Source organism: Macaca fascicularis, chromosome 14 (assembly GCF_037993035.2).
Source record: "Macaca fascicularis isolate 582-1 chromosome 14, T2T-MFA8v1.1".
Lineage (NCBI taxonomy): Eukaryota > Metazoa > Chordata > Mammalia > Primates > Cercopithecidae > Macaca > Macaca fascicularis.
The window spans coordinates 30,052,059-30,072,603 of record NC_088388.1 but is presented as its reverse complement, the minus strand read 5'-3'; the positions used below and the strand labels follow the sequence as shown (position 1 = coordinate 30,072,603).

At 43.1% G+C, this 20,545-nt stretch overlaps 1 protein-coding gene across 2 annotated transcripts in view; it reads right to left on the bottom strand.

Annotated features, from left to right (window-relative positions):
- Positions 1-19,619, bottom strand: part of PAMR1 (peptidase domain containing associated with muscle regeneration 1) — a 99,360-nt gene extending 79,741 nt beyond the window's left edge. For both annotated transcript variants that reach the window (XM_005578185.4, XM_005578186.4), the window contains exon 1: positions 19,397-19,619. In XM_005578185.4, the coding sequence (XP_005578242.3) occupies positions 19,397-19,469 (73 nt within the window). In that variant the 5' untranslated portion in view covers positions 19,470-19,619. The remainder of the gene's footprint in view (positions 1-19,396) is intronic.
- Positions 19,620-20,545: the final 926 nt, after the last annotated feature.

Below are 20,545 nucleotides of genomic sequence, written 5' to 3'. Positions count from 1 at the left end.
ACTTTGTATCACTAAAAAAGAACAGGAACAAGGAAAGAAAACAGCCTTTAAAAAATTCTACAATTTAATCCCATCCCTCCCAAATTTTGACTTTTTGTTGTCTCGATTTACATATTTTTACAGTGCCTATTTCTTAACCAGTTGCTGTAATATTATTGTTTTTGACAGATTTGTCTCTTAGGTGTCATACTAGAGTTATGAGTGAATGACCCACCACAATTTTAATATTAGAGTATTCTAGGGTTATCTGTGTATTTAATTTTACCAGTGGGTTTTATAACTTCAATTTTTTTTTTTTTTTTTTGCATGTTAGTGTTTTTTTTTTCCTCTTCTTCTTTCAGAGTAAAGAACTCCCCTTAGCATTTCTTGTAAGATGGGTCTGGTGGTGGTAATTCTCTCACCTTTTGTTTATCTCAGAAAGACTTTATCTCTCTTTCATATTCAAAGGGTAGATTTGCTGGATGCCATATTCTTGGGTGACAGGGTTTGTTTGTTTGTTTTCAGCACTTTGAATATGTTATCCTCCTCCTCCATGACCTGAGTGGTTTCCATTCAGAAGTCTGTTGTCAGACAAATTGGAGCTCCCTTTATATGTTATTTGCTTCTTTTCTCTTACTGGTTTCAGGGTCCCCTCTTTGTCCTTGACTTTTAAGAGTCTGATTAGCATATGCCTTAGGGTAGTCTTATTTGGGTCATACCTGTTTGGTGTTCTCTGACCTTCCTGCATGTGGATATTTATATCTTTCTTAAGTTTGGAAAGGTTTTTGTTATTATTTTTTTTTTATAAGCTTTCTACTCCTTGCTCTTGCTTGACTCTCTCTTGGATACCAATAATTCTTAGATTTATTCTTTTGAGGTAATTTTCTATATTGTACAAATAATCTTTGTTCCTTTTCTTTCTTTTTTCTCCTCTATTTTCAAATAGCCTGACTTTGTTTTTTCCTTTTTTTTTTTTTTTTTTTTTTTTTTAACAGAGTTTTGCTCTTGTTGCCCAGGCTGGAGTGCAATGGTGCAATCTCGGCTCGCCGCAACCTTCACCTCCCAGGTTCAAGCGGTTCTCCTGCCTCAGCCTTTCCAAGTAGCTGGGATTATAAGCATGCACCACCAAGCCCAGCTAATTTTGTATTTTTAGTAGAGATGGGGTTTCTCCATGTGAGTCAGGCTGGTCTTGAACTCCCGACCTCAGGTGATCTGCCCACCTCGGCCTCCCAAAGCACTGGGATTACAGGTGTGAGCCACCATGCCCGGCCTCAAATAGCCCGACTTCAAACTCACTGATTCTTTCCTCTGCATGATCCATTCTGCTGTTGAAAGCTTCAAATAAATTTTTCAGTTCAGCAGATGTATTTCTCAGTTCCAAGATTTCTGTTTGGTTTTTTTGTTATTATTCAATCTCTTGTGAAATTTTTCTGATAAATTTCTGAATGAATATTCTGTGTTATCTTAGAAATCACTGAGATTCTCTAAAACTGCTATTTTAAATTACTGGTCAGAGCTCACATATTGCCATCTCATTAGGGTCAGTCACTGTTCCTTGTTTTGTCCATTTGGGGAAGTCATGGTTCCCTGTTTGCTGTTGTTTTTTGTGGATGCACATCTTTGTTTTTGCATTGAAGGATTATTTATTTTAGTCTTCTCTGAATGCCTTATTTTTTATTGGGTATGTTTGCTTAGAGATTCTTTGTAATTTACCTATTGAAATCTTTTTTTTTTTTTCCTTCCTGCTGAATTGCTGCTTCTTTTTGGGCAGTAGATGGTGTCTTAAGCCCAGATTTGCCTTGGCTCTAGTAAACAAACAAAACACTGCCTGTTCCAAATTGGGGAATTCCCAAAAGGAATACCCCAATAGTTTTGAAAGGCTGGCTAGGAGTTCATGCCTGGGGAACTTGTAGATGTACCTCCTGCAGCATAGTGTCACTGAATCACCACTCTGATTTGGTGTTTCTTTTGGCCGAGTTGAAGAGCAGAGTTTCCAGGGCTGTGGATGGTAGTCCTTTCTCTGGCTTATCTCTGGCTGTTGCCAGGGATATTTTTCCCTTCAGGTACTTAAATGCTTCCTGTGCACTTTGAGGCAGGAAACGATCTCCTGTCAAAGAACCCAAGATGGTGGGGAAGCTGGTTATCCGCCTCAATATCAGTTTTTCCAGTGTAGAAACCATGAGTCAGAAGAAAATTTTCAATATGCCTCGTGCTGGGAAGACTGTGGAGAGGGACATTATCGATAAAGAAGTTCAATTCTCTTACCATCTGCTCGGAGTTTTTTGCAATTCTTTGTAGCCCTTGAAACTCAGTTATCCTCATATTTGAGTTCTGGGACTTTGCTGCTAAAAATCTCAGTGCTATATACTTATTTTCGGTTTTGTGTCAGGAGAGTGAAGCTAGCTTGCTTCTATGCCACCATTTTGGAAACAGGAACCTCCATTATAATCTTTTTTTTTTTAACTTTTATTCAGGGTCAGGGGTACATGCACAGCTTTTTTATGTAGGTAAACTATGTATCATGCGGGTTTGATGTACAGATTATTTCATAACCCAGGTAATAAGCATAGTACCTAAGTGATATTTTTTTATGCTCATTCTCCTCCCGCCCTCCATCTGCAAGTAGGCCCCAGTGTCCTTTGTTCCCTTGTTTGTATCCATGTGTACTCAGTGTTTAACTCCCACTTATAAGTGAGAACATGCAGTTTGGTTTTCTGTTCTTGTGTTAGTTGACTTAGGATAGTGGCCTCCAGCTCCATCCACGTGGTTGTGAAGGACATTATATGATTTTTTATGGCTGTGTAGTATTCCATAGTGTATATGTACCACATTTTCTTTATCCAGTCTACCATTGATGGGCATTTAGGTTGACTCCATGTCTTTGCTATTATGAATAGTGCCCTCTATTATAAACTTACGAGAACACCATCATATATGCAGTCTGTCATTGACCAAAATGTCATTAAATAGCACATGACTATATTTGCAAAAATAAAACCAGTTCCCAGCAATAAGGAGGTGATGGTTTGGATGATTTTGTAACTTTGCTCCTTCCCCTCTGGTTTGATAAATCCACTATCCCTCTTTCTCTCCCAGCTTGAACAGAGACAGAAAAGTACCCCAAAAAATGAATATGTAAGAAATAGATACATGAAATATATTTTGAGAAATTTTCAAGTTAACCAGCTAAAGATATTTTAAAATGCAATAAATAGACAACATCTTGTTGCTTGCATTTTTTTTCCTCCATTTATCAGAATTACATTTGTGGAAAGGTCACATTGGCCATTTGGCTTCAGCTGTACGAATTTCAGGGAATTTCAATGTGGCGGTAAGGGCCAGTTCCCAAACTAGCATTTAGAGCAATATCAACGGCAATAGAAATTATTGCATGTTTTCTTATATGTATGCTAAAGCAATTTAACATTATTTTAGCTAAAATGTTTTTAAATTCTTAATACAATTTAATCTTCAAAATGATCTAGTTAAGTTGCTAATAAGTTTTATTTTAAATTAAAATTATTTAACCCATCTCCTTCACTTTACCAGTGAAGAAAAGGGTGAAGTAGGGAAGAGTTGGTCTTATTTATTGAAACAAAGAGAAATACCAAATAATCTTTCTTTAGAGAATTAATTCTGGGAGAAAAGACGGGTCCACAGAATTCCAGGGGTAGGGAGCGGGCAGTGAACAAGCCTGCTACTTAGGGGGAAACAGCTGGCCAACTTGTAGTTTTACCAGCTACTGGAATTGAGCAAACTTTACTTTGCTTTTCACATTTAAAGGCAAAGCCTTATGAAAGCTGCAAATAAATTTTACCTTGTCAGTGCTTCCCAGTGAATAAGCACAAAGAAAACACAAAGAACTCATAGACTCCACACTGGGATAAACCAAGTCACTGAGAAAGCAAGCATATGCCCATGATCACACAGCAAAATCAAGCTTAGGGAGTTCTGGGTGCTACACGCATTCATTCATCACTAGCTCTTCCATTGGATAAAATACTTTTTTCTTTATAAAACACTTAAGCCTTCATTTTTGAGCAATTTTAGGTTCACAGCAAAATTGAGAGGAAGGCATAGAAATTCCCCACATACCCTTTCTCCCACAATTGCACAGCCTCCCCATTATCAACATCCCCACTAGAGTTGTGCATTTATTACAACTGATGACCTACATGGACTCACCATTATCACTGGAGCCCACAGTTTACATTAGGGTTCACTCTTGGTCTTGTACATTCTATGGGTTTGGAAAAATGTATAATGTCATGTACTCACCATTAGAGTATCCTACAGAGCGGTTTTACTGCCCTAAGAATTCTCTGTGCTCTGCCTAATCATCCCTGCACAACCCTCCCCGCACCCACCCCCAAAAAAACCAGTACACTTTTTATTCCCCCCCAAAAAAAGAGTTCCTTGTGAAAATCTTTGGAAAATGAAGGAAAGTCTAAATAAGGAAATTAAAGGTATTCAAAATAATGTCAACATTTTGATGTCTATCCTTCAAGTCATGTTTTCAATGGGCATATATATCCACATGTAGGTATTAACAAATGTATAAACATAGAGTCTTATTACCTCTCAAAATTGTTTTATTTTATAAGTTGCTTTTTTTTTCTTGTATCATGAACATTTTCTCTTGGCACTGAATAGTCTTTACAAGAAATTTTAAATTGCTGCATAATTATTCTATGTGTGCAAGTGCTCCCCTGATCCCCTCTCTAAAATCAGGGTAAAAAAAATTAACAGAGTTGCAAAGTATTTTGGCATCATAAGTCCAAACACTTCTCTCAACTTCCATGGCTATGGGCAGCCATACTGGTATCTCCTATCTAAAGTGGGAAGTCCAGTTATATTAGTCCAGCCCTATTTATTCCAGAATTCACTTTGGCAAATGTAAGACATTTAACCTCTTGGTCCTGTTTTATCAATGAGAATAGCAAGTCAATGAAAACAATGCTGACCAATTGGCACAGGTTCAGCTTTCATATATTTGGTAAACGAATGAATGAGTGAGTGAAAGAAAGCTGTCATCATCATCATCATCATCATCTTGCACAGCCCCTCACCAGGCTGACAAAATGTGCTTTACGACTATCCAATACTGGTCTGTTTCTACTGCTGACAAATGGAGAAGCATGTAATCCCTCAAACAGCAGGGGCTTAGCTGTGCAGAAGGACAGGAGCAGCAAATGTGCCCCTCAGGCATAGTCTGCAAGTGCAATGTCTTCAACATTATATTTTAAGAAAATATGTTGCCATGATGGCTGTTAAGGTCAACCTGAAAAGACTCTGAGGATTCTGTATGAACATAAAGGTCAGGCTGTTCCAGACCGGATAGAAACATCACATGTCAGACTAAAGGCCCTGGCCAAGACCACCCCAGAAGGTGGCAAAGAAAGACACTTTTGTCATGTGCCTGCTCCTCTTCCTTGATGTGAAAACCTACCTTTGAGTCCACCAAAAACCCCACAGCTCTCCCTTCTAACCACATTTAATTAAAATTTCTACTGGGGTTTTATTTTTACCGTCTGCATTCTATAAACCTTCTGAGACCAGAGGGAGAAAAAAGGACATAGGAATCAGAGAGAGATACAGCTAGGCAACTTGGGCTCCTCACCCATCCCTACTCACTGCCCCCTCATCTTGTGCTGTCTGAATCTCTGGTATTGATGTCTAAACAGCACACAACATTCCTAACCACTGGAGGATCTGACCACTGGCTCCATGGGGCTGATGACACCGACAAGGCCAGGCAGGAACCATGAGACTGTGAGTCAGAGGGTTGCTTGCTGGGGCCCTTGGTGATTCTATCCCTCCCCTAAGCTTTTGACAGCCAACCAGTCACCAAGTGACCCTCGGTCCATCCTGGTTGCATCTCAACCTAGGTGACCTCAGTCTTCTCCTTCCTTCTCACAACTGCTCCTGTTAATAGCATATTGACAGCTGGAGAGTCAAGGCCTTCATCACCCCCTGTTTGGGTACCAGGAGTGATAAAATTTTCAATGGATTTGCTAGAAATCTGATTTTTGATCATGTACCCTGGGGAGAGGTAAAGGAGTGAAAATGAATGTGTTGCTTTCTTTCCTTTCTCACCCTTTATTAAGCACAGTACCTCACACTGAGGCTTTTCATTCATCCTCCTCTACTTCCAGCACCCACTAAGAATATATATGAGCCCTTGACACATACTAGCTCATTACATTCTCATAACCACCCTTTGAAGTAGGTTATTTTCTTCATTTAGTAGATAAGGAAAGAGGGTAAATAAATTGCCCCAGCTTTCAGGTGAAAAGAAAGATCAGAACTCAGCTTTTTAGGGACAAAGCCTTGCTCTTTCCAACACAATACATCGGTTCTTGAGAGTTCATGCCTCTGACTTTACAGTTGAAGAAAGCAGCATTGGTGAGTAGAAACATCTAGGAATGAGGCTGCCCAAATTTGAATCCCAGCTCCACCAGTTCCTAGGTGGCCTTGGGAGAGTCACTAAACTTCCTAGTTTTCTCGTCTGTGAAATGTGGGTAATAATAGCACTTCTTCATGGTTGTGATGAGTATACAAAACCTAATAAAAGGAAAATGGTTAGGCCGGGCAGGGTGGTTCATGCCTGTAACCCAAGCATTTTTGGGAGACTGAAGCTGGAGGATCTCTTGAGCCCAGGAGTTTGACACCCGCCTGGACAGCATAGTGAGATCCTGTCTTTAAAAGTATAAAAATTAGCTGGGCACAGTCCCACGTGCCTGTAGTCCCAACTACTCAGGAGGCTGAGGTGAAAGAATTGCATGTGCCTGGGAGGTCAAGGCTGCAGTGAGTTGTGATCACACCACTGCACTCCAGCCTGGGTGACAGAGTGAGACCCTGTCTAAAAAAAAAATTAAAAATAAAAAAGGAAAGTGGCTAGCAGGGTGCTCAGTAAGCACTCAGTGTTACTATCATATTTAAGATCAACAATCATGCTCTGAGTCATATCAGTAGTCTATTCAGAACAGAACTCTGCTTCCAATGGTGACACCAAAGGAAAGTTTAGGGGAGATATCGCTATACTCTGAAATCACTGAAAATGGTTCATGAATAACCTGTTTCAGATAATAATAGCAAACACCTTCACAGCACTTTCTATATACCAGACACAGTTCTAGGTTGTTCATCTATATCATCTCATTTAATCATTACAACGACCCTATAGCATAGGGACAATTAACACTTCTATCTTATAGATGAGAAAACTGAGGTTCAGAGGGGTTAAATACTCACAAGCAGTAAGTAGCAGAGATAGAATTCAAATCCAAGTAGGCTGTTTCCAGAGTCAGAGAGCATTAACCATCATGCTGGTCTGGCTCTCAGGTATGTCATTCATCATTCTGAATGGCAACAACAGCAATAAACTTACATGGAGAGCTTGCTCTGAGCCAGACACCATGCTGAGTGCTTTCCGTGTGTTTCTCTGTGTTCTTTCATTTAGTCGACACAATTGCATTACTATCTTGCATTTTATATATAAAGAAATCAAGGCACAGAAAGATTAAGTACCTTAAGGTTACACAGTAAGTGGCGGAGCTGGGACTGAGTCTGTGTGCATCAGAAGCCCATGTTCTCACTTACAACACTCTCTCCAGACCACCTGTATTGAAACTACCTGTGATGCTTGTTTAAAAGTCTTATTCCTGGACCAAAGACCAGACCTCTTCCCTCAGAATCTCTGGAGGTAAGAGCTAAGTCTCTACCTTTCAAATAAGCATATTCCTTTAAGAATCACAGCCCTATGATGCTGCTTTTACTATTTCCAGGAGAATGTGTTACCAAGAAAGGTACCTTCCCTCCAGTCCACGTAAAGATGAACTTTATCTAAAGATGAAGGATAATAACCCTGACTTCTTAGTGGCCTTGAAAGGGATTCTGACCTTCTGGGCTATACTCTGGACCCACATCCACGGCATCTGCCCCTCCTTTATGCTGCTGGACAACCATGGACAAGACAGCTTGCCATGGCATTTCCCCAAAGCTTCAAGAGGATGGAGGCACAGGGATGAGATTGTTGATGTCACTGAAGTTGAAAAAACACAACGAGCATAAAGGGTTTTTGAAGAAAAAAATACATATTTATCAGACATTACCCTTATTCTCTGCAGAATAGAAAAAGACACAGATGGCAAGGGAGCGAAGGAGGCGAGATGTAATGTCTCCTCCAGGGGCCCACACATACATGGCCTTTTCAAGCAGTCTGTTCAGGTTTATATCATGGCATTCTGGGCTCCACCCACTTGCTTTTGCCTTTCCTGGTCCCTTTTCTCTAATCCCTCTTCCATTTATCTTGCCCCCTGCTGCTTTACTTTAAAAACAGAAATTCTACATCCATATCCAAAGGGAACAAAACCCAAACTCTAGGAGTTTGGAGGAGCCCCCAGTTGCCATTATCCTCAACAACTGTGGTGCTCGAAATCATTGAAGGACAGCTGCTTCTGGATTATTTCAAATGTTGGAATACGAGCTGAATAGGTCTTATTTTTATTAGCACTGGTTACCGAAAAAAATAATTGAATAATGCATCTAAAAATACTTGGCAGCCAGGTGTGATGGCTCATGCCTGTAATCCTAGAGCTTTGGGAGGCTGTGGCGGGGAATGGCTTGAGGTCAGAAGTTTGAGACCAGCCTAGGCAACATAGCAAACCCAACCCCCACCACACCCCCGCCCCCAGTTTCTACAAAAAAATTAAAAAATTAACTGGGCACAGTGGTATACATCTGTGGTCCCAGCTACTTAGGAGGCTGAGGTGGGAGGATCACTTGAGCCCAGGAGGTCAAGGCTGCAGTGAACCATGATTGTGCCACTGCACTTCAGCCTAGGTGACAGAGCAAGATCCAGCCTCAAAAACAGATAAATAAAACTTGGCAATACAATTCAGCAAATATTATATCAATCAAAGCACTAGAATGACTACATTAAAAACAATGAAATATAAGCTATACCCTAAAAATCCAATCTCGTTTTCCCAAGACCCAAGAATTTTACAAACTATCCCACCTGTTCCCAGTCTTGCACACTTTAAAATCTTTCTGAGTCAGAGTGCATTAGGACTACAGCAGGGGTCTTGATCTGCCATGGTCTACCTCTTTGCCAAAAGCTTCCAGAATTACTGTTACTGTCCTCCTATCCAGATTCCCCTATGCAAAGCCAAAGCCAGATTTTCTGTCTACCAAAGGCAGCTGGCCAACAACAGATGTCAAGTGTAGAAAAATGTTGAGCCAGGGTGATGCATTTGTAATGGTATGTCCAATGGGTCCCGAAGTCCTGAGCTGACAGCAGCTTTAGGCAGGCTAGTCCTTATTATAGTTACCTCCCCCAGCTCTGCAAGCTAGAACAAGATCAAGGGAAACTTCTTTTTGCCTAAGGATTCCTGGCTGGCTCTAAACTTGAATTATAACAGGTGGATGGTCATGAGCAACGTCTCATCTGCAGACTTTTAAGGGGGCCTCAGTGTTTGGGGTGGAACATCATTAGCCCAGAACCACCTGTTCTATAAGATATTATCCCTCACGTGCCTACAAGAACCTGCCACCAGCCCTATTTCAAACACAAAGAAATGAAGCCATGGCATGTGGAAGGCATTTCTCCTCAGGCTGGAAGGTGGATGCATATTAAAACCAGAGAGAGAGCAAGTGTCAACAGATAGACGTATGACAAGTCTTTTGGGATTCTTTTTTTCTCTCTTTCTGACAGTCACCGATGTGTAGAATGGGACTTTGGCCTGAAAAAGGGAGCCTCATGAGGATCATGTAAGTTTCATCAAACTATAGATGGAAACACCCAGTATCATTCCTTCTCAATTCCTTGTGAAACTTGTGTTAGTGGGAACAGTATGAGAAGGAACGGGAGGAGTATGTGACAACTTTAATTTCTCAAGTTTTCCCATTTTGCCAGGCACTACGCTAAGTATGCTAAATGGATTATCTCATTTAATACCTGCAGTCAACCTATGATATAGATACAATTATCCTCAGTCTGCAGATTGGAAGGTGATAGGGCCACATCAGTGAGGGGAAGTAACTTGCTGAATAAAACTAGCCATAAATGACAGAGCCAGGATTCAAACCCTGATCAGTGTTTCAAACCACAATGCTTTATACCCCATGCATGTGCACATACATACATATACACACAGAAATATGCACCTCTTATGCCTACTTTTATTATTCTGCGTGCATGCACATGTAAACGTATATCCATTCCAAGAAATATGTATCAAAGATGAATTCAATATATATTCAGTGGGGGCTGAGAAGATCATAGCTTCCCAAAATCCACCTAGGCAAGATGCCCTTTAAGGAGCAGCTGGTTTCATTCCTCATCCATTGTCACTGCAGTCATCCTGTCTGAAACAAGTCCGGGCAGAGAGAAAAGGCACACAATGCTAGGGCCAAGGGAAAAACTGTGTTGCGTGACAACAAGAACAGTATTTAGCAAAGGCAGGAATAAAGAAGGTCCCACAAACAACAAACAAGGGGTCAACGAACAGCTCAAACCCATATGCTGTCTCTGTGGGATACAGCCCCAGTGTAAACAGACAGACCACTTTCAGGTTGTGCAAATCAGGGTCACAGTGACTGGGCTCTACCAGAACTGGCAAACACAAGAGTAATTTTGACCACAAATTGGACCACAATTCTTACTTTACATTGTAGTCAAATGTTTGGTAGTCGATCATGATCTGATAAAATATCAATCAGGTAGAAACAGTGACAATGCAGGGGGCACCTCAAACAAATAATCGCAAGGGATTGACAAAGCCTCTGGGGGAGGGGAGGGGAAAAAAGAGGCTGGGGAGGGGAGTGATTAGACCCTAGATTCAATGTCCCAGGGATTAGAAGGATGCTCAAATATCCTCTGTAGACTGACGATAATTGTATCTGACATGATACATCTAGCTGGGAAGTCAAGGCACAGCTCTTCTCACTCCCCCAGACTGCCACATCATCAGGCGTGCTAATGAGATTCACACCTCAGTTTGCCAAGTGATCCCAGACCACTCACATTACTACAAGCACCTGGAATACAGGAAATGAGTTTTCTCCACAGCCCAAACCGATTAGCGCTGGCGAGAACCTTTCTTATAGGAACATGGATGTGCCATCATCTCCATGGCCCTTTCAACATCTCAGCAAATGTTAAGTGATGAGGACATCAGACTTCCTACCCATACCTCAGCAAAAGTCTGAAGAGAGGCCCATGATTCTTAGACTTTCAAAGTCCCTTCTTATCCTTTCCTCTGTAATGGTGAGATATCCTTCCATGTTTCATGCCTTATGGGCAAGAGATCAGAGTTTTCCAAACTGTATTTCATGAAGTACTAATTCCGCTGGATGGCATAAGGTAAAAAGACAAAAAGAGGCTCTGTGGCTAAACAACTTTGTGAAATGTTTCATTGTAAAAATGAATTATAGCTTTCTTTACTGCAGGACTCTGCAGAGTCTACAATCTTCAAATCCCCCAGACTTATTTCATCATAACATCCTGGATTCTGTTTACTTTTGCTGACTGTCTCCCAGGATTAGCATTTCCTGAAACCCACTTTGGGAAATGCCAAGTTGAACCATAAGTTCTCTCAGTAGATTGCAAGTGCCTTCAGAAAAAGGACTTTGTCCTATTCATCTTGATATACCCAACACCTATAACCATGCCTGGCACCTGATAGGGGCTTGATAAGGATTACTGAATAAATACATGAATATGGACATGGGAGCATGTGTGATTCCCAGCGTGAAAGCTATTTGCGACAAAGACTGATGTTAGAATCTTCTCTTGCTGTGACTTTTCAGAGTCTCTATTGTACAGAAAGAGGAATCCACTGGGTCCATTAGTGAATATTTTTGTTGACTGCAATTTGTATCTCATTTCCATGAGGGCTTGAGATACTTACCCATTGTGTTCTATCAGTGGATTGGCCAGAGAATCAGGCTTGCCCAAAAGGGAGGCTGAACACCATTGAGAAGCAGGCAGTTAACCCCCTGGGAGGCAAAAAGCCAGAACAAAAAGTGTTGTAAAAAGGATTTTTTACCACCAGCCATGTCCTCCCTTCTGCTTGTATCCAAGTAAGCAAAGGTAGGTTGAAAATTGTAGGAGTAGATGATACCAGGTAGAAGCTAAGCCCAGGCACCTTGTCCTAGGACATTTCAGGTGTTCTCCATCATTCTCGTTAACTTCTAAGGAGGGATCCCATGGTGGATGCAAAAGTCTAAAGGGAAGCCCATGTTTCTTAGATTTTCAAATTCCCTTCTTACTCTTTCCTCTTTAATGGTGAGATATTATTCCATGTCTTATGCCTTACGGACGAGAGATCAGAGTTTTCCAAACTGTATTCCACGGAGCACTAATTCGGCTGTATAGTATAAGGAAAAAAGACAAAAAGAGGCTCTGTGGTCAAACAACTTGAGGTGATCAGTCTGATCACCTCAAGTTGTTTGACCACAGAGCCTCATTTTGTCTTTTTCCCTTATACCATCCAGTGGAATTATAAAGTAAATAGAAGTGCAACTGGATTTGAAAAACATTGACGCTTTAGTTTCTTGGAATCATCAAACAATTCGATTTCAAGCAAACCAACCCAACATCCCCTCTCCATCCAGTGGTTTTTCATTAAGCCAGCTGGAATTTTTTTCAACCCACCATAAATTCAGTGCGTGAGGACAACTGCTGTGTCGCCCCTGAGCTACAGTTAGCTAAATGTGTTCCTCACTCTGTTCTGGCAGCAACAGCCTGGTTTTCCAATCAAGTCAACTGACCAGACTTCTACTTACAGGGATGCTTGCTGCCAAACCACTAATTCAACCCTCTGAGACAGCCAGAACTTCAGAGAAGGCGATGATAAAGATGCCCAGACTGCAAAAATAAAGGCATTTATCCAACACCAGAGACAGAAGAGTGACAGAAATAGTAGTCTTCATAGCTGCTCAGCCAAGGGGGCCACTTCCTTAAATAGCTGATATAAGATCCAGGACGTTGGTATCTGGTAGATAGTAGATCCTCATTCAAAGTTGAGATGAATTGGTTAAAACCCATCTTAGGATTAGAGTAAAAGGGATTGAGTCTCCATCCCCTGCAATATTCATCAACTATTTTTGCCAAAAAAGAAGGGAGAAAAGTGCTCCCCCTTACTCATTCCAGGGCTGCTCCTCCCATCCCATGGCTTAAGAGTTTACACAGAACACATCCATAAAGGAGCAGACGTACACAATGTCAGGGCCACGCTGGAAATAAATGGTCTCATTCGCAATTCTGTTCCTCTGCAAACAGACACGTGATTTGGATGATAAAAATTTACCATGGGACAAAGAAACTCTCACCTCTCATATCTACTGAGAGCAAGGTACATGACACCGTGGACAACTATCCCAGAAACTGGTTGGACTTTCAGTCTGCCTGGCACCCCTGTTTCCCCTAGGGAACGGCTCCTCTTGGGTTCCATGTGGTGCTACTGGGGCTGCTGATGCCTCTGTTTTTTCCTGCATCCACTCCACCTCCACAGAGGTGAGCACATGACTTGACGCAGGCCAATCTGGGCACTTGGGATGTTCCAGGGATAATCAGACTCCTTTACTAACACCATGATTTTTTATCATTTGGCCAAAATACAGCCAGCAGATCTGCCACCGTTGGACCTACTGCTTACTGTAGTGGTGTTGTGTCGTATTTCAGGGCATGCCTTATGGAGTCAGACTGGATTCAAAAACATGGATATCCAGTTATATGACCCGGGCAGGTACTGAAACCCTTTGCCTAAGCTCCTTTGTATGTGAAGTGGGGCAAACAACAATAGTACTTACCTCCTAGGTTTGTGGTGAGGACTAAGTAAATATATAAAAAGCATATAGGGGAGTGCCTAGTGTTTACCACAAACTCAATAAATTATTTGGATAGCCAAACTTGGGATTCATTTCCTTAGGTATGCTAGGATGGAAGCCTCTTCAAAGGTGTTTCCACCATTGATGATTCTATCATCAAGGGTAAAGATGCCCTGATGTGCAACCCCTACTTACTCCACTCTCAACCCACATGAGCTCTTAGTCTGTCTCACAGACAATTACAACCAAGAAAAAGGGGTAGAGTTGAGTAGGGGTAGCAGTCACTCTGATTCAGAGAGGAATATCTCCAGCCAACTCCAATTCTCTGCCTTCCTGGAGTGGTTCTGTTTATAGGTATGAGATCTGGTGTGTCCTGAATTTTTTACTTCTTTCTCTTCATTTTAATCTAAAGCTCTCGCCCAGGTGTTGAGATGACTGACAAACAGAATTCCTTAAACATAGACCAGGCTTGGAATCTGATAGAGTTTCTGCCACTGATCTGGTAGCTTTCAGTTTTCCAGCTGGCCTCTGGGTTCTCTGCCCTGGAATTCAGGAACTGGAAAATGTAAACATTGCATTTCCCTCGTCTTTAAAATAAGAGGGGAGGGAGGCTGGGCTCTTGTTACTTTCAAATATCCACAAAGTGAGGATGACAGCTCCTCCCCCATGAGGGGGGAATAGGGCACAACCTTCCCTCATTTATCATGGAAATGACGCTTTTCTCAATTTGCTTACACCCCAAATCAACTGCAGCTTCTACAGCTGATCTCAGGGGAGGCAGGTAGAGAAGTTTTCCTTTGCATCAGGATTGGCCACCCCAGTGGGGCAGATGGAAATAATTTTCAGACTTAAGACCTGTCATTAGGTCCCAGGCACCATTATCTTGGCCATTTCTGTCTAGCCAGTATAACCCAGACGTGGATAAGATTAAGTCAACCCGATGGTCCATGCCAGTGGCATTCTAAAGCCCTCCCCAAGACTTCTGCATATTCCTGAGGGACTTACACACTCTAGGTCACCTCTGCTTCTGGGCTCCTATGTCTAAGGTACTTTGTTCACAGGTAATTGACCCAGATATAACACCCAGCCCTGTCTCAGTTTCCACTGAAAGCTCATGCTCAAGGGCATTTATGAAAGTAAAACATTTTACCAATGAGTTAGAGGTCACAGAGATAGGTAAGATGATGTTCCATGAAATATACAGATTAAAATATGTTAGACACTGATAAAGTCTGATGTACCAGATGCTCTGAAAAATCCTGTTGGCCAATTAGTCCTCAGCAGCTTAACTCCCTTGTTTCCCTCCATTCACCATCCAGCCTTCCATCTTCTCCCTCTCATTCCCCCTTCCTGTCCCATCCCTCTCAGAAATGGGAGGTCAGAACTTCAAATGCTAGTAGGGATTAGCAGGTATCAAACATATGGGTTGAGAAGTGGGGTGTCAGACCCTAGAGAGGATCCAGCCTAACTCAAGACATTCAGGTTCAAAACACTCTGAAGCACTTGTGTCCTACTAAATACCTTCTGCAGGTCTTTTGGCTCCAAAGGCTGCCAGTTTGTGGTCTATCAGCATAGTCTCCCTCTTTGCCACAGCCAGCCAAGACACAGCAACAATGCCACTAAAACAGGAGCTAGCAAGGGCTCTCTCTCCCCTGCTTCATGTGCGTCCTGAAACCTTAACAAAGTTAGATGTCCGTCAGCATAATCAGTCCCTATGCTGGATGTGTGAATGTAAGTCCTCCAGGTAACGGGAGAACTTGGGTTCAGAAACTAGACAGCCTGAGCTCACCCTGGGCTCCACTAATCTGCTAGTGTAGTCGTTTATTTATTTATTGTGGAAAAATACAAAAAATTACCTTTCAAATAGTTTTTTTGTTTGGTTGGTTGGTTGGGTTTTTTGTTTGTTTGTTTGTTTGAGACAGAGTCTCACTCTGTTGCCCAGGCTGGAGAGCAGTGGTGCAATCTCGGCTCACTGCAAGCTCCACCTCCCGGGTTCACACCATTCTCCTGCCTCAGCCTCCCGCGTAGCTGGGACTACAAGCGCCCACCACCACGCCCAGCTAATTTTTTGTATTTTTAGTAGAGACAGGGTTTCACACTGTGTTAGCCAGGATGGTCTTGATCTCCTGACCTCACCCACCCGCCTTGGCCTCCCAAAGTGCTAGCATTACAGGCGTGAGCCACCACGCCCGGCCTCAAATCGTTTTTAAGTGCATGGTTCAGTGGCATAAGTACATTCATACTATTGTGCAACCATCACCACCATCTATCTCCAGAACTTTTCACTATTCCACATTGAAACTCTGTACCCATCAAATAATAACTCCCATTCCACCTTCTCCTGGCCCCCGGCAATTACCATCCCACTTTCTGTCTACATGAATTTGACTATTCTAAGTACTTCACGTAAGTGGAATGACAGAACATTTGTCTTTTTGTGTCTGGCTTCTTTCACTTAGCATAAGGTCTTAAAGTTCATCTGTGTTATAGCATGTATCAGAATATCCTTTATTTTTAAGGCTGAATAATATTCCATTGTAGGTGTAAACTACATCCAGTTTACCAATGGACATTTGGGTGGTTTCCACCTTTTGGCTATTGGGAATAATGCTGCTATGAACGTTGATGTAAAAATATCTAATCAAGTTCCTGCTTTCAATTCTTTTGTGTATATACCCAGAAATTGAATTGCTAGATCAAATGGTAATTCTATGTTCAATTTTTGGAGGAACCATGCCTGTGTATCCTTAAACCTCTGTGTATCATAGAACCTCTCTGAACCTCATCTGTAAAACAGGGATAATAATAGCAATGCCGTTTCAGGGTGGTCTGAGAATTAATGCACATAAAGCCTTTGGCTCAAAGACTGGACACATTAATAAATGTTCACTAAGTGTTTGCTTGATGTTTAATCTCTTCGTCCTCTGAATTGAGGGACTCATACTAAAATAATCTCTAAAGTCACTCTCAGCTCCTAAACTCCATGATCCCATCATTAAATTATTTTCCTGTTGGGGATGCCAGGAGCTCTCAGAGTATATATTAGGGAAACACCCTCTTCATGATCCCCACAAAAATCCACCCCTGCCAAGAAGGCCCAATTTTCCTAGCTTTCTCCTGGGAATTTGCCAACACATCCCAGTGTAATCTAACATCTAATTTTTCTTGACACGCCTCCGTTGCTTTCTTTCCACATTTCCTTTCTTAGCTGGCTTTTCCTGCCCACTGAATATCTGCACTTCAAATTATCTTCCCTGGTTGCATTTATGTTCATTCCCCACAAGTTAGTGTCTGTTGGAAGCAACACTTATGAAGTTCTCCAGATTAAGTTTTCATTCCCAAGAGTCCCATATTTTAAATGAGATTTTCCTCTTCGGCAGAATCACACTGGCAGAGCTACTGCAATTTGGTGAAGTCAGTGGAGTTGGGCTTCTCCCCCGCTTCTGTTTATGTTGTGTTATCACTTGGCCTCGTGTTTGGATTCTCATCCTCCCAACATGTGTCACATGCCGGTGAGCAACAACGCTCTCCCGTACCATCCCCATGGATGTTTACAATTCAGCAAATACTCTTTTTAGAAAAGTTAATTAGAGGAAATATGCTTCCAAGTTTTTCTCGACTGGGGCCAGATTCAGCATCCCAGCAGGGAGTGGACTCCCTTCACTGCTTGAAGAAATATTTTCCTTCTCCACGCGATTCCTCTGTCTTCCCTCGAAATGTGAGTAAAACATTCAACAACTAAAATATCCTCGCTAAATACATGAAGCTGCGCTCTGGTTCAGGCAGCAGTTTAGCCACCAACAAACTGTGCATCCTCCCTGAAGCTTTTTCACAGCCAAAGGTAAAAGAGGTTCTCGGGTCAGAAATAAATGGATTTTTCAGATTCTGGGCTAGGAAAAAGAGGCAGCTCAGGTGTTTTTATTTTTTTAAAACTTTTATGACTTTGAAGAGCCTCACCTGCCATGTAATAAAAAAGGAAGCAGGGGAACACTGAGGTAACCCTGAGGAATCGAATCCACTGAGCCCTGGCACTCTGAGAAGAACCAGGTCCTCTAGAGCTGGTCCACCGACACCATGCCCAAAGGCGAAGATGAAGTAGGGAGGTGCCTTAATGCAAAGTCACCCACTTACCCTTGGTGTAAGGACTGCCAGCCCTTACGAAGGGCTCCTTCTTCCTTTATTATTGTCTTTGGGCTGCTCCAGACACCATGGAGGCAAAATTCAAATGAAACACTCACCATCTTTATTGTAAATCATTAAGCAACATCCTACCTGGGCAGGCAGGCTCTAGGTAGATGGAAAGTTTGACCAAAATGAAGGGCAGGGGGGTTTGTGTATCTCAGTTTTTTGCTGATCATGAAGGGATGTGCCCATGGCTGAGTTTCCCTTCTATACAGGCTATTGCATTTAGCATCCTCCCCACCCCACCTGGCCTGTTTCATTCTCAGGAACTTGCCAGCTACTTGCGGCGGCAGAGCACCCAGCTCTCAGGTAGAGTTCAGGTGACAGGTAACCAGCACAGAAGGGAAGCAGCGAAGGCTCACACATAGCTTGCCCCTATTCAGAGCTGCCCCATTTGGTCATATCTGTACATCTCAGCCTGCCCTCACCTCACCTCATGAGGTCTCACCTTACCCCTGGGCTATAGAAGGACAGATGTTCCTATGACGTTCCCATTTCCCTGCCTACCAGCAAGCGGGCTGTCATAAGACAAGCCTGCCATTCCCTCGCTTCTGCCCTTAGCTGGATCTCCATGTCATGTACCAGCCTCATTTGTCCCCAGAAGCCCATTTGACCTGGGGATTGTGGCTTAGAAAATGACATATGAAAACCAAAGAAGCCAGAGCTCCTTCAAAACAAACCCTGTGCATCCCCAGAAACAATCTGCACTTTTAACCTTGGCTTTTTTCTTATTTCTCACTCTCATCAGAAAGGGAGTGTGTCTATATATGCTGAGTGAGTCAATCTCCTGTGCTTGGATATGCTCTGAAGGGGTATGACTGTAGGATTTCGTGAAGCAACATTCACCAGAACACCAAGCAAGCCCTGCTTGCTTGCTTTCTTGCTTGCTTGCTTGCTTTTCTTTCTTTCTTTTCTTTCTCTCTCTCTCTCCCCTTCCTTCCTTCCTTCTCTCTCTCTCTCTTTCCTTTTCTTTCTTTTTCTTTTTCGTTTTCTTTCCCTCTCTTCCTTCTTTCCTGCTCACCTCTGAGGGAGCCCTTTCCAAGGGAAACTTAGCTTTTGCAAGTCAGAGCGGGCAACTCAGAATTGATTCCCTAAGGCAATTTGGTACTTTTAAAATGATAAAAAGAGCAAATAAAATAGGAGCTGGTCCGCTTTCCTGAGACAGTTCAGGCCCACGATTTGGGATGACAAAACCATGTCACAGTCTCAGGGAGGGCCACAGGAGTTCCAGCACCACCAGCCAAGTCCCCAAGATTATCACTGGAAAAGCACCCCCTTCCAACCCCCCCACCCCAAACACACATACACCACACCTCCTGAGACTCCCAGTCCTGCTCCCAGGCAGACCTCAGGAGGAAAATGCTCCCTCCTAGGGTGTCCCGGACGCTACTCACAGTACCTCTTGGCAAGGACGAGATGAGAAGGAGCTGAAGAAAAGTGAGCCCCAACTGCGTCCAGCAACCCAGCTCCATCCTTGCCGCGACTGGTGCCCGAGCGTCTGCTGGGGAGGGAGAGGAGGGACCTAGGGACGCCAGGGGCAGGCGGCTTTTACAGGGACCTCCCCGAGCCCCAGCTGAGCGGGAGCTCGGGTTTCAGCTCGCCAGGCTCTCCCATCTTCATCTGAGGGGAACCACCTTCAGCCAGAGCGACGTCAGCCCAAACCTCTCCTCTCTGCTGCCTTAACCCTTGCGGGGCCCCGGGAGGTGTGGCCATTCCTGAAGCCCGAGGACGGCGGCTGCGAAGGAAGGTGCGGACAGGGAGGCCAGCCCAGGTCCAGGTGGGCTCCCAGTGTTGGATCCTGGGAGGAGGGGCCGCAGGACCCTGGGTGGGAGCGAAGGTACACAGGGCTGCGGGGCGCTCAGGTGAGGCCGGGAGGTCTTCCTACGCGAGGCTGAGACGGGAGCTGGCTGTGCCCGCTCTGACCGCACACGGAGAGCCTGATTAAAAGCCTGGCCTAAAGAGAAGGAGGAGTTGGTGATGGGAGGATAAAGGGAGCCTTCCTCCACTCCGCACTCAACACCCCTCGTTTATCTCCTTTCCTCTCCGTTTGCTCCAGGTGATCACAGTTTGGAAAGCTTATCTATAGGTTACTGGAAAAAGTTTTCCTCTTCCTGTGATCCATGGTGAATTCAGCAACATGAACAGCCCCTGCACACACGCCAGGCAGGAACGGAGAAGAACACATAAGAACCCTCACTGCCTCCACCGAGAGGGCTCAGCTTAGGTACAAGATAGCAAGTGACATCTCGAAGTGAGGAAGAAGGATGTTTTATAAGATAATAGGTTACATTTTTTATAAACTTCTCCGTGCCAGGTACCTTACATGTATTAACTCAACTATTCGTCACAATAAACCTAGCCTCTGTATTTTCCAATTAGAGAAATGGAACCATTGAGGATTCAATAACTCATCCAAGGCCACACAGTTAGTGAGGGGCAGAGCCAGAGTTTGAACCCGGTTAGCTTAGGTCCACAGGCTGTATTGTAGTCTTAGCCACCAGGTTATAGAGCTTCTTACGATGCTGCATATGCAGAATTATATTTAACC